This window comes from Embiotoca jacksoni, unplaced genomic scaffold, assembly GCF_022577435.1.
Source record: "Embiotoca jacksoni isolate LCO1_2020_lvr unplaced genomic scaffold, fEmbJac1.0.p SCAF_9, whole genome shotgun sequence".
NCBI lineage: Eukaryota > Metazoa > Chordata > Actinopteri > Embiotocidae > Embiotoca > Embiotoca jacksoni.
Window position 1 is genome coordinate 14,814,389 of NW_027185447.1, and position 13,410 is coordinate 14,827,798.

At 37.6% G+C, this 13,410-nt stretch overlaps 1 protein-coding gene across 2 annotated transcripts in view; it reads right to left on the minus strand.

Annotated features, from left to right (window-relative positions):
- LOC138193262 (solute carrier family 12 member 5-like) overlaps positions 1 to 13,410 on the minus strand; it is a 44,775-nt gene that overhangs the window by 17,576 nt on the left and 13,789 nt on the right. For both annotated transcript variants that reach the window (XM_069141189.1, XM_069141188.1), the window contains exons 2-4: positions 5,236 to 5,339; positions 4,921 to 5,061; positions 1,757 to 1,903 (exon numbers count right to left, since the gene is read on the minus strand). In XM_069141189.1, coding sequence (XP_068997290.1) covers positions 1,757 to 1,903; positions 4,921 to 5,061; positions 5,236 to 5,339 — 392 coding nt within the window. The remainder of the gene's footprint in view (positions 1 to 1,756; positions 1,904 to 4,920; positions 5,062 to 5,235; positions 5,340 to 13,410) is intronic.

Sequence of the window (13,410 nt, forward strand, 5' to 3'; positions counted from 1 at the left end):
AGGCAATTTGAGCATTTCTATTTTGTGGGACTTTTATTCTACTACGTTTAAGAATAGTTTTAGTTTTTTAAGCATTTCAGAATGACAATGAATTGCAGCAGCGAGTAAAACACAAGCTACAACGGCTGGAGTTGATGTCATGGTGCTTTTTTTAGTAACTTTAATGAGGATGAAATCTGGTCAGCAGTCCTCCACTACGCAACAACCTACTGGGAGACATCAGGCCACCCAACTCTTCAGCTTAGTTTCAAATACCCCCTAAAAAACAAAACAAATTATATCGGCAGTTTCTTTCTGGCATATGTTCTATACATTTGTTTAAATGCAGTCTGTTAAACCTCCTTGTATTTCAGTGTTATCAGTAAGCAGACATATCAATAAACTACATGTAGGGCTTTGTGACTTGTTTTTGAAAAGTGCTATTACACTATTAAGTTATTATTAATCTGGTTATTGATGCAATTACAAGTTTGTTTACATGAAGGTAACTCATAAAATAATGTTTTCTTCCTATATGAAAATTATCCACAAAAAGTGAACAGAACACACTTAAAACATCAATAATAATAACAACAACAACAAGAAAAAGAACGAACAAACAATATATTGATCAACAATTCTTTTGTTAAAATGACTTGTATGAGCATAAACATATATTAAGTTTGAATTTAAAAATTGTTTGTAATTGGAGAATTTTATGTTGTGGTGCTGCAACTTATTGTTTTCTCTCTCTACATATAAAAATAAAAATGACTCTTTGAAAACCTTTCTACTTAGAAATCAATGAAAACCAGGTGGAACAACAGGGAATGATCTGACATGCAGTCGGAATAAGCAACCAGCCTCCCTTGTTTCAAACAGGATTTAAGCAGTATTTACCCAAAACTGAGAGCTTTTAACATCAACAAACAAATTTACAATAGAAGCAGAATGTCTATCCCGGGCCACAAATCACCCTATAGCCCCCGTTCGGTAAGTACGTTTTACCTTTTTTTTGTAAGTATCTGAAGTAAATTCTACTGGTGGTATAAAACCTGTCTAGAAATAAATGACAAGCCACTATTTTCTCTGTCGTGTTGGACTTTGCTATTTTGGACAATCAGGCCTTGCAAGCAGAGAACATCCGCAGCTGCGGCTGCGGCTTCTGACCACACAGCCATTCAAACCGCTTTGATTTTTTTTTTCATGTTCAGCCAAATACATTGTTCAGATTGCAAATAAACCAGTTACTATTTGGGAGGAAAATGTTGTGGAGAGGATTATTAAAATCATCATAAGGATGGTGAGTCTTTATTTAAGGATTTAAAATAGCATGAGATTTTTTTCCTTCCCCGTTTGTTAGTATTTTATGAATATAATTTTTTTTAACCTGGTCGTTAATTTAGCAGTAAAATGACAAACTCCGAAAGGGAAATGTAGTGCTGATAGGCTGTTTGTGGGTTTATTGGCAGGGTGCCTTATGCCAAGATTTACAACGTGTCTCATCAGCATCTGCACTGGTGAAAACTACATGTATACAGCCTGTTATATATATATAACAGCTCGTAATCACACACTCCCCTAATATATACGCTGTGTGGGGGAACCATCACGTTAAATTAGTTAATCTTGCCAGTTTACAGTTCCATTGCTCAGTTTGAAATTTCACAAGTATTTTTTATTGAAACATCTGTTTTCTCAGTGGAGAACAGCCATGAGCTGCAGAGAGGGGCTGCATTACATGAACCTCAGCAGGAACACGTGCGGTTTTACTTACTGTAGAACAACACATGAAGACAATTATGAAGGAGCCGAAAACGCCGCCAATCCCAACCATCCACGTCATCCGCAGGAAGAGGATCACCCCAAAAATATTCTGGATACATGGTAAATACACTCCCATCAGAGTGCCCAGTTGAGGTGCCTGGAAAACACGAAACAAAACACAACACTTTTTTGCATCACTTTTCCAAATAGCTCATCTTACTTTTCACATGAATGGATTGAAACGAGGGTTATAATCTTTCCGTGAACACTTTGTTGTTTAGTCTCCTAAAGTACATTATATTATATGCCTTTTAAATTCACGGAATTAGGACTTTCATTAGAAAATAGAGGTTTATTCTTTTCAAATAGGGTGATAATCCCGTGGAGAAGAGGAAGACGAGCTTTGTGTTCATATATGTGTTAATTTCCTCTGAGTAACCTTTTGAAAAGAAGTGGGAAGATAAACATTTATTGTCCTTTTACCTCACTGTTTCTGTCATTATCTATCACTAATCAGTTTGTTGCTGCAATGAGCTAATTTGAGGAAGGGGGGGCAAAAAACACAAACCATGATTCAGACTAATAACAACACATTTGAATATTTTACAAATAAAATTGTTCATAAACATTAGATAGAACTCTATAAACCAACTTGATACTGAGAGTGACAGGAACAGCAGATCCTGTTAATATAAAAAGCATCTGTCACAATTAAAGGGGCAGTATGTAGGATTTAAAGACATCTAATGGTCTGCAGATCGCAACCAGGTGAACACTGCTTGCCTCTTCCTCCTCTTCCAAGAGTGTAGGAGAATCTACAGTGGTCATCAAACTAAGGAAAAATGCGAAAGGCCCTGTCTAAAGTCAGTGTTTGGTTTCTTCCTTGTGGGCTACTGTAGAAAACATTGCGGTTCAACATGGCGGGCTCTTTGGAAGATAGGAAGATGTGTCGATATGAAGGGTTCATTCTGAGGTAACGAAAACACCTTAATTCTTTGCTTTAAGTGATTATACACTAATGAAAAGATAATAATAATTATTATTATATTACATTCATGGCAATGGAGCTCCCTAAATCCTATACACTGAACCTTTAAACTAAAACATGACGTTACACACTATTTCTTTTTGGTCGCGGCACTCAGCAGGAAGTAGAAGACAGCTAATTAATAATCTTAACACTATCAATAAGTTAAAAGTGTTATGAGCATATGAAAACAAAAAAGTTTATCAAATTAGTTTTCCTTGTCCTGAAGTCTGAAGTGTTTGTGAGTCCTCAGTTGAATCCTGCAGAGCACATCTGTTTCGGCCACAGGGGAGCGACAGCCCTATGATGCAATAACTGCCAGCACTGCAAGATGTGAAGTATCTTCTTAATATTGCAGTGTTTCTCATTGTGCATATTCTTGACTTTTGCTGCAGGTTGTAATTTAGAATTGAGTGCAAAGGTGTTTGCAAAAATACAAAAATATGTTTTTGCTTTGCATGATCTATCTGCTTTATCACCCCACAATTTTTGTACAACTTACATATCCTACATATGTGTTCTCATCAGTTATCGAGGAGTTACTCTCAGATAAAGGTTCTGTATTAATTAATTAGTTTATGTTCAAATCAGAGGCTCTTTTTAGGAAAACATTAACTGTAACACTTTTTTTTTTCTGATCTGCAGTCATTCTCCCAGGCTACACAAAGCCTGAACAACCACTTTCAATGACAAACTAGGGAAAGTTAATTCTTGTTAAGCCTGCAGTTTGTTATTGCCTAAGTTATTGACCGCCAGATTGTTAAGTGTTATGCTGGTAGTGGGTAAATTAGCCTTTGGTATATGGGTAAGTAATTTTAAAAGTTAAAGAGTTTTTGATTTGAACAAATCAGAAAACTAGCAAGAGAGAGCAGAGTCCGGCTCCAGTGACACAACTACAAACAAAATTCCAATATCTACGAGGTTTTTACAGTCAGTGACACACTGAGAGCAGCAGTGTCAGCTGAGCTTCAGCTGTTGAGCTCACTAGCTGCAGGTGAATGACTGCAGGACTCAGAGTACAGATACGGAAGCACAGCAGCTCTTCTGAAAAATCAGCTCCCAGATACATTTGCATGCCGTGAAATTACAAAAGACGGAAAGATTTAATGCACCGAAAACCGTTTCATTAGTATTATTTGCCTCACAATCCTCCACAAATAGCTCAGCCATAAGTCCTGTCTTATGCCACAGCATGCTTAAAATCTGATCACAGTTCAGAGCATGCTTTTTGGCCAGCCTTCAATATTAACCAACGCTAGTTTTGTCCCAGTGTTGAGCGGTCTGGCACAGCAAGAATGGAGGAAATTGAATTCACAGTGGAGAAAATATTGTGACTATACTGTGTAATGGAAAAACTGTATCTACCTGTGTCCCAATACAAACCTAACCATACTATATCTAATCCATCCTGAGACTGTTATCACTCAAGGCTGCTTTGATCAAAGTGCTGTCTCCTCCCCAACTCTATAAATTACAAGACCACTCTGCACTCTGGGTCAGACTCTCACAGACTCTCTGTATTCTGTATTGTCTGAACCTTTCTGCAGAAAGCTTTTACTAAAGGACCTTAAAGACAAATCTTGACTGAGACTCATCATTTCCAGATTTCCACCACAACTGTGACTGACTGTTTACTGTGATAAATTACTGCAATGCATAAAAGTCTGTGTGCACATCTGTAGCTGCTGGTTTGTTTTTTTTTGGTGTGATTTTACAAACCTCTATTTAATGCTATAACCACAGTTAATGGCTTACATTTAAGAAAAGGAATTACTGTACATTACTGGGCACACTGAATGATAATATTTGTATTTCTTTCAAATTACATAATGTTATTTAGTATTATAGATTTTCAAGATTTTCATGTAGATAAATAAATTACTAATAGCATATTCCAGATGAATTTTTTTTTTCTTGGTATCATGACAGTAAGTGATTTTCTGCTTGTTTTTACAAGCTTTACATGGCCTTTAATGTACACATTGTAGTCTCCAATTAGTTACTAAGGCCAAACCGCGCAGACATGAACTTTAAAGAATACAAACAATCTTTTCTCTCTGATGTCAGTTTCATGATATTTTTCTTCACTACCCTTCAGTTCACGATGCTCCAGAGCAGTGCTGAACAGCTCACTAATAATAATTTACCTTGACAGGTTTTTTAGATGGACGTGCCCCCTCCTCATTGTTCTCTGCCTCTTCGTGCTCTTTGCTGCCAGTTGGCAGGTTGGAGTAGTTGGCCAGCGTGCTGAGCAGAGAGGAGACCATTGGGCTGGTGTCCATCTCCTCCTGCAGCACAAACACAGAAACAAACATCTGTATCAGACCTGGAGATCTATTAGCAAATCACAACCATCTGCATCAACTCAGAACAGAACACACATTCACATTTTGACCTTTCAACATCCGTAAGGTTGAATTTCACATCAACCAGCGTTACTGGTCACTGAGGAATGTCCTCACCTCAAAGAGAGCCATGTTCTTGCCGTCATACTGCTGGCTCTTTTCCGCATCAATGGCTGCACTGCTGTTCATGAAAGGACTGCTCTCTTTGGGGTTGCCATCACCTGAAACACAACGAGCAGCTTAAGAGTTGACTCTTCACTCATTCTTAATATACTTCAAAGGCTTCGGCAGGGTGAGGTAGAAAAATCAAGAGGGTAACTTACGAAGTTATTGTCTTATCGAGCAGAATTTATTGTTTTGAATGTTCTTTTTTCATGTTAAGTTGCACAAAGGAGAAATTTCTCAATACAAGACTTTAAGATTGGAAGATAAACTTGTTCTGTCAAAGGTAATTCAGCTGAAGCATTAATTTAGCTGTAGATGAATTGTGGATTTTGTCCCTTATTAGTTACATTGGAAGCATTGAAGGAGGACATCTTTTAAGAATATAGTGGAGGAATGCTGACAGCAAGCACAACCTATTTATATGTTCACATGGACACGGGACTACTTTTTTAAAACAGACTTAAAAATCACAAACGAGTCCATCACAGTTAGTTTAAAGCAGAAATTTGGAGAAAAGTCTCAACTTCCTCCGATTGTCCGTTGCTGTCAATGCAACTCAATGTCAATGTTTTCCCCCAGAAACAGGTGTAGTTACTAGAGCCCACCCTGGATAACAAAACAACGTATGTCCCGCCTACTACATCCAACTCAACTCGTAGATTTTTGACTTAAAAAGCAAAACTTTTTGACTTGCAAGCAAAGGTTTTAATTCTGTGACCAAAATAAGAGCAAATTTGTTTGCAATGCAAATAATCATATTCTCAGTTTATATATTCTTACTTACAAACTTATTTTTGATTGCAGGGTGAGAAATTTGCTTTCAAAACATTATTTTTGCTTGCATAATAAAGACACATAAATACCTTCATAACAGAAAAGGAAAAGAGAATAAATACAAACAGGTGGAATTATTAGATGTTGCTTGATGATTTTCACTCTTGCGGGTCCTAATGGGAAGCTGTTCCAGAGTCAAAGAGTAAAAAGTGTCAGAAAGCTAAAAGCAAAAAAAACAGTGGAATTGGGCTTTGAGTTGTTTATCATTTGTTTTTATTTATTTTCATTTTCATTTATTATCTTCTGTTGTCCAGTCTGCTCTTTGTTGGGGTGCTGTGCCTCTTTAGAGTACTGTTAACATTTTAAAGAGACTGACGGTATTGTACTGCTGATTCTTTTTGCGATTAATGAGTAAGTATTGACAGTGTCTACTGTGTCAGTTGTAGATTGTATTTACCATTAAATACAATGGTAAACTGTATGTACCAATGTATTTGCGTGACGGTTTAGCAGTCACACACTAGTAAGTAACATGTCCTTAGGATCAAGTCTGTACTGTGGGGAACTCCTCATTAATCAAATGAATTTGTATTTCTGTTCACACTTTGGGCATTTAGAAAATATTTTGAATGTCTCCTGTGTCTTTTCATCAGGGGATGTTCCTCTGCCTCCTTCCTCTTTTCAGCACCTGTACAATAGTGAGCACCAAAATTCAAGTTTTAAATCATTGCTTGGAGTATAAAGACATGTAAAAGCCTATTACAGTCGTGAATAGAGCCACATGAGGTGACATCCTGCAGCAGACAGAGTAGACTCTGGTTGCTCAAAGCAACACAATCAAGTCACCTCTTCCAATTCCCCGAGCTGCATCCGTATTATACGCTAATCTTTAAAGCAAAGAGAGTCAGATGCCAGCCAAACTGCTCTCACACAGCACATAATCCTTTGAACGATGGGCCGCTCTCCTAAAGACGCATTGCCTATCAAACTGGATTTGAAAGCATTTCAGATTTATGTCGTTGTTGAGGTTTTGTCAGCGTTGTCTAAAGACCTGAACACAACACATTCAAAACACCTGAACACTTTTTGCCACTTCCATCTGGACTTCTTACTGAATCTAGACCAATATAAACTATTATAAAAAATACTGTCGTAGCGGTTCAGTTTCAGGGGACGAGGCATTTTTCCAGCCACCCAGTTTGATAAAATAATCTCAAGCTGTACAGTAGTATAACAAAGACATCTTTGCCACCTGTTGTGAGAAGGCCCGTCAAACTGCTTTTTGTGAAGCTAAGCTCCACAGCGGGTCTTTTACTTCCACTCTTGTAGTGTAAATTAAGTTGAGGCCAACCACCTGAGAATTCTGTAATCCACCATGACATTTAAATCTGCATTTAAAGCTAATTTTTGCTCCGGGGTCAGGATGAAATCAGCTTTTCAAAATTGCAATTTAACAGTGTTTTAGTAAATACCTATGTGTGTGTGTGTGTGTGTGTGTGTGTGTGTGTGTCTTTTGTATGAGTTCTTCATGTTCCTCTTTGTGTAAATTTTGCACCTCAGTCTTCAGATGCGACAATTTTTACAACTGAAAATGTCTCATGTTTGACTGTGTGGCGAGGGGCAGCAAAATCATTTCCTCACAGTCTGGTCTTGACTCTGCCTCCTGACACTCAGATCTAAAAACTTTTTTATGTTACTCATGCAATAAAGCTGTGTGTAGAAGTCAGTGAATGAGCAGTGATGAGTCTTTGCTGGCTGCCCTGAGTTATTATCCACAGGACTGAGAGTGCTAAACAATAAATGTCCCTCAAAACATTCATACAAGTAAAAGCCGTACCTCCTTTTATGAGGCATTATTTCACTCCCTAAAAGTCAACAATAATCCATTTCCAAGCGGCACAAAAACAAACCTCGCTTGTCTATTTCTGTCCTCAGAGTAGAAGCCGCTTTTCCCTTCTCATCCATCACTAAAATCCGCCAGTGACCTTTGAGTGACTAACCAGTCAGAGGTCTCGCTCGAATTGATCTACTGATCCATCACCGCGACAAGGTCACTTTTGACTGTTATCATGTTTCGTCATGTTTGCACTTACATTTTTCATATCGTCTGTCATGTAGCAACATGGAGATGTTTGTATCTTTAATTAAAAGTACCTTCATATAGTTCTGCCTTTCCAGAAGCTCCTCAGAAGCCTTTAATCTAAATCTCTTACAAGAAAAACACACACACGTGATCACATGTATGGCAGATGTTTACAACATGTTACAACATATGAAACGCATATAAACATATGTGGAAAAGTTTTTCACATGGGAATCTACATGGGCTTCCAAAACCAAATGCTTCCCATGAGCTAAATATATGTTTCACATGCGCACAATCACATGTGTATGAGGTCAGGTCTCAGGGATCCTGTGACAGGTATCAGCTATTGTGTGAAGTAACTGTTAGTTCATCATTAACACAAAAAATAATAAGGTTTATCAAATGTTAGTGCGTAATGAGAATTTATGTGCTAAAATGCAATAATTCCAGCATTAATAACTGCACAGTCATGGATTACTTAGGGTAGTTATATAACATTAGTGTAAGGGTTACAAAATGTCTTATTCAAACATATTTTTAAAATCTGACTAAATATCTTTCACGTATTACATTAGCTTGCTTTAGCTTTTCTTTCAGGAAGCTACAGAAACGGTCTGACAGAGACCGTTTCTGATGTCAGAAAGGTGTCGGGGGACAGGATTTCTAAAGCTGTTCAAACAAATGACAAGCATTTCTGACAGAGCATTTTGAATATCTTTTGACCTACTTTCATCAGGTCAAAATTTATATTTTTTTAATACTTGCTTAACTACTGACAATCCTCCTCTGAACGAGAGCCTCAGATTACTAGAATCTATCAAATGTTAGCATGCCACCCCACTACACTAAGCTGCTAACATTGTTATTGTGAGCATTGTACACCCTCAGATAACTGCTGCCATGACTCTGCTCATGTCTAGTCTTGTTTTTCTGTAAAAATAAACACAAGCTGGTATACAAAGATGCTTGATACAACAAGACATTGTGCATCTTATGCCTGAGGCTGTACATACAGTGCACAGTGTTCTGCAGATTCCCAAACCATATATTAAATATGATTAAAGATTTTGGGGGATTTTACTGTCTGTCTGCACAGGATACTCCTGCTATTGCTCTTTACCCTTCTCTAGAGAAATATTCCTGCCCAGAGGGCAAAGATTTGTTTTCTCTGCGAGGACTTAGCCGTGTAAAGCCCTCTGCTTCTCCTTCTGATGGGAAATTAAAAAAAAAAAAAAATATTTATTGCTAAATATTGTGAATACAGTTTTGTTTGTGGCTTATTTTCTATGTTGACTTTATTGTCTACCAGACGGTGTGTTTCACATTATTGTACTTGTATAAACTGAGTGACAATAAAAGCACGTTGATTCCTGTAATAGGTCTCCTTCTGTGTCTTCAGAGCATAAAGACATGGATTTAACATAATGTGAAAATCCTGACGTCAACTTGAGTTTCACAGTTGAAGAAATTGCCAGGTTTTTTTTTTGTTTCTCAGAGGCGTGAAACTGTTAACACCAGTCTTACAGGTGAGGATCAGATTTCACAGTTACGCTGATGACACACGATTATTTATTCCCTTGATGGTGTGAGCTCTGTGGGAAAGCAGCAAACCCCACATTTGAGAATTTGTGAGAAGAATATTGACATTTTACTGGTAAATTACACAGATCATTTATTGGTAAAACTGTAATTGATGTGTTTTTTGTTAATACTTGGATACAGTACTTGATTTTTTTCAGAATATCTGAGGTTGACCTGATGCTTTGCAGCTGTAATATTTCAAGAAATTTTGATTTTAAACTTCTTGCTCTGAACTGTAATGCTACTAGTGCTTAATTAAGTTATTGCAGCAATTTGGATATTTTATTCCAGGTTTATGAAGCTATTAAAGGCACTACGCTGTGCACTAGACCTGCTTACAGAAAGTTTTAGCCTCGCTGATCTCAAAGGTCAGTGCAAGGCCACAGCAGTTTTATTGCTTCTTTTTAAGTAACAATAATTCTATATGATTGAAATATTTCTATGGTTATGTTAAATTTTTATTTATTTTTTTATTCTAAATTGTTGATTCTCAGTCATTCCTCTGGGGAACTTCAGTGCAACACAGCCCCGAACAAAATTGTAAACCAAAGTTCACATTGGGGTCGTTAAAAAAAACTCAAACTTATTTAAGAGAAAACTGACTCAGGTTGTCTGGTACCTGAGGGCTTGTGCTCAATCTCTGTCTCCGTCTGAAGATTTTAGTTTGAGCTCATACAGTAAGTGGCTAAAAGTTGCAGCTCGGCCATAAACCTAAGAAATACCTTCAAGGCGATTGACAGTGAGACCATAAAGCAATATTCTGGTTTGAACAACGTATAGTGTGGCCAAACTCTGCAAATGTGACGGCTGTTATGAAAACAACGATTGACCATTTCCCTTTGATTATACATGAAAGAATCATTGGCTAGAAGATTAAAGAGTGTTGAAAGTGACTTACATGGATTAATTCCTGCAACTGAAGAGATATAAGAGGTTTATAGGGGTGTGAAAAGCACATACGATTTATCTGTACTCACTTTTAAAAGCTGCCTATATACAAGTATACACATAAAGTGATAACTGCCAAACAAAGCCAAATGCAATGAAAAGACTTAAATATATAAATAAGTGTTATTGTTGCATTTACTGTAAGTAACCACAGTCAGGGGTCTTGATGAAACTCCTGGTTTTGGCAGTGGTGGCTGCAGTATTCACATCCTTTACAGAGGCAAACACTAATACCAATATACCACGCTACAAATAAAAAGTGGGGTGCAAAACCTACTCAAGTAAAAGTATGTAAGTATTATGATCAAAATGTAATTTAAAATATCAATAGTAAAACTACTCTTTGTGCAGTAAAATGATTTCTGTCAGGGTTTTACTTAACTTGGGCTCGATTCTGTTTCTATAATAACTATGACATTTCTGGAGATGGAGGTCCCAGATTTTGAGGGAACATTAACCCAGGTTCTCTGTGTCCACTTAATCTGTCCAAAACACAAACATGTACACACAAAGAAGAAAATAATTAAATTACAGGGAAGAAATGCGTCAAATGCAAACTCCTTTCACTTGTCCCGGAAAACAAATCAGATTTGCAGGTAAGTACTTGACATACTCGAATAGTCATCCGCTTTAAAAGAGAGTGGATAATCCTTCTGTTTGCATCAGTCTTCTAACCTTGATTTAAATGACCTATTGATAAGAAGCAATCAGCTCAGACAGATGACATCACTGCAGAGGAAGATAGGAACATGTTGGTACTGATGCTGCAGCGGGCAGAGCGGTGGCTGCCATTTCACTGCAGCATGCAGATGAAAGGCAGTGGGTGGTGCAGATTTGTACCCTTGATGTGACATGAATATATAAAAAAAGGACAGTTTATACCAGCTTTTAAAAGCTTAATAGGACGCAGGCTCAAGGGGATTATCCAGCAGCTGCTGGAGGCTACAGAGGAAGGCAGAAATTACCTTCTGCATGTGAGAGAACTGTACCAATCAGCTGCACAATTACATCAACCACACATACCTCATTCATTTTCACCTCGCCTGCTGCAAGTGAGGAATTAATGCTAATTCCATGAAGTCATTTGTTTAATTTAAATCTATCTCCTCACTGACACTCTCTTCCACTGAGTCATGCACAGCCAGTTTGTCTCTCAGGGAAACTCGGCACTAAAATATGATATTTTCTGACAAAAATTGATCAAATTTAAATGTAAATCTTTCTATCAAAACAGGAACAAGGACATAATATTGAACAAAGGAATTATGTAACATCGCTTCACCAGTTGTAACACAACTAAAGCCTCAGCTATAATAAATGTTCAAGAATGCTAACATAATATGGTGAGCACAACACACACTGAACCTCCTAAATATCAGTATGCTAGTTGCAGAGCAGCTAGCATAGTTGTAGACTCTTTCTATGCATTCCAATACTATGATACTATTGCCAAAAAATGATTTAGTATGTCCCAATACATGCAGGCCAGCAAGTTTCTCTGGCTCCAGAAGATATATCACATCGACTGAGTTGCCAAGAGAGTGGGTGGCACTAATACTTGCCAGGTCGCAATTCACAAAAGGAAGAAGAAGAGGCCTTAAGGAAGCATACTCGTTCCAAATCGCATTCCTTTTCCTTTAAATGTCGTACAGATCACGACAGATATGACCAAGAGGGTCAAAGTTCAGGGCACACTTTTATGATGAACTGCTATGTCCTAATCATATGTATACCGCATGCAACGGTCCATACTTTGTAAGGATAGCTGCAGTACATACTAAACACAAAAAGAAAAAGGTGGCGATCCGGACAGCAGATTTAGTCTTGTTTACTTAACAAACTTTACAGACACTGAAGTTACAGCAGGTTAAATTGTCACTATAGTGAGAAAACTCTGATGCCTCATGCAGAGACTTCAAGTAGGTCCGGGTATCAATAATAAGTTAAGAGGGATGAAGGGGCAGTAGGAAAACTTTGTCTCTTTCATCTGACTAGATGCTTTTGACAGGCTGATAACAGCTATTGACAGGTTTTCAGGGATTAATGCTGCTGACACAACATCTGACATGTACTCAGCCAAGTGTGACAGGGTCATTTATGGTCTTGACTCTGTGTTTTTAATTTGGAGTAATGCTCTGCCTGGCACGCACATGTATAACAATTTCTCCTTCAATTGTTCTTCTGTCTCACTCTAAAAGCATAACATTAATAACACACTGTCCCCACTTTACTCCAATACCCTCCAGAAGTTATTCAAATAAAATAATAAACAATAACCTGGCGGATAATAAAACACAGAAAGTTGGCCTAACAAATGCAGCTCCGGCTCAAGTTTAGTTTGTACAGTCAGTCCATCCCTTTTCCAATGAAATTTGGTGCAGACATTCATGGTGCCCCCTGGATATAATAAAGTGTAACTATCAGCCTGAGTTTTCTTCAGACATGTCCAAATTTCAATTTGCTCTTTGTTTTATGAACAAAACTAGGAATGGGCAACATTAAAGCAATTTAATTGATATGTATTCACACATACAGCTGCCTTCTGGCAGGATAAAGGCACGCTTGCTGTTCCAAAGTTGTCTTAAACCAACATTTCAAATTCAAAAGCAAAACCGCAAAACACATCAGCACGGCCTAGCATAAAATTTTGTGTAGTGGCACTCTCACTCAGGTGAAACAGGTCATTTCCATCTTTAGTCTTAATGAATGCCCCATGCTATATGATTTTACTTCCCCAG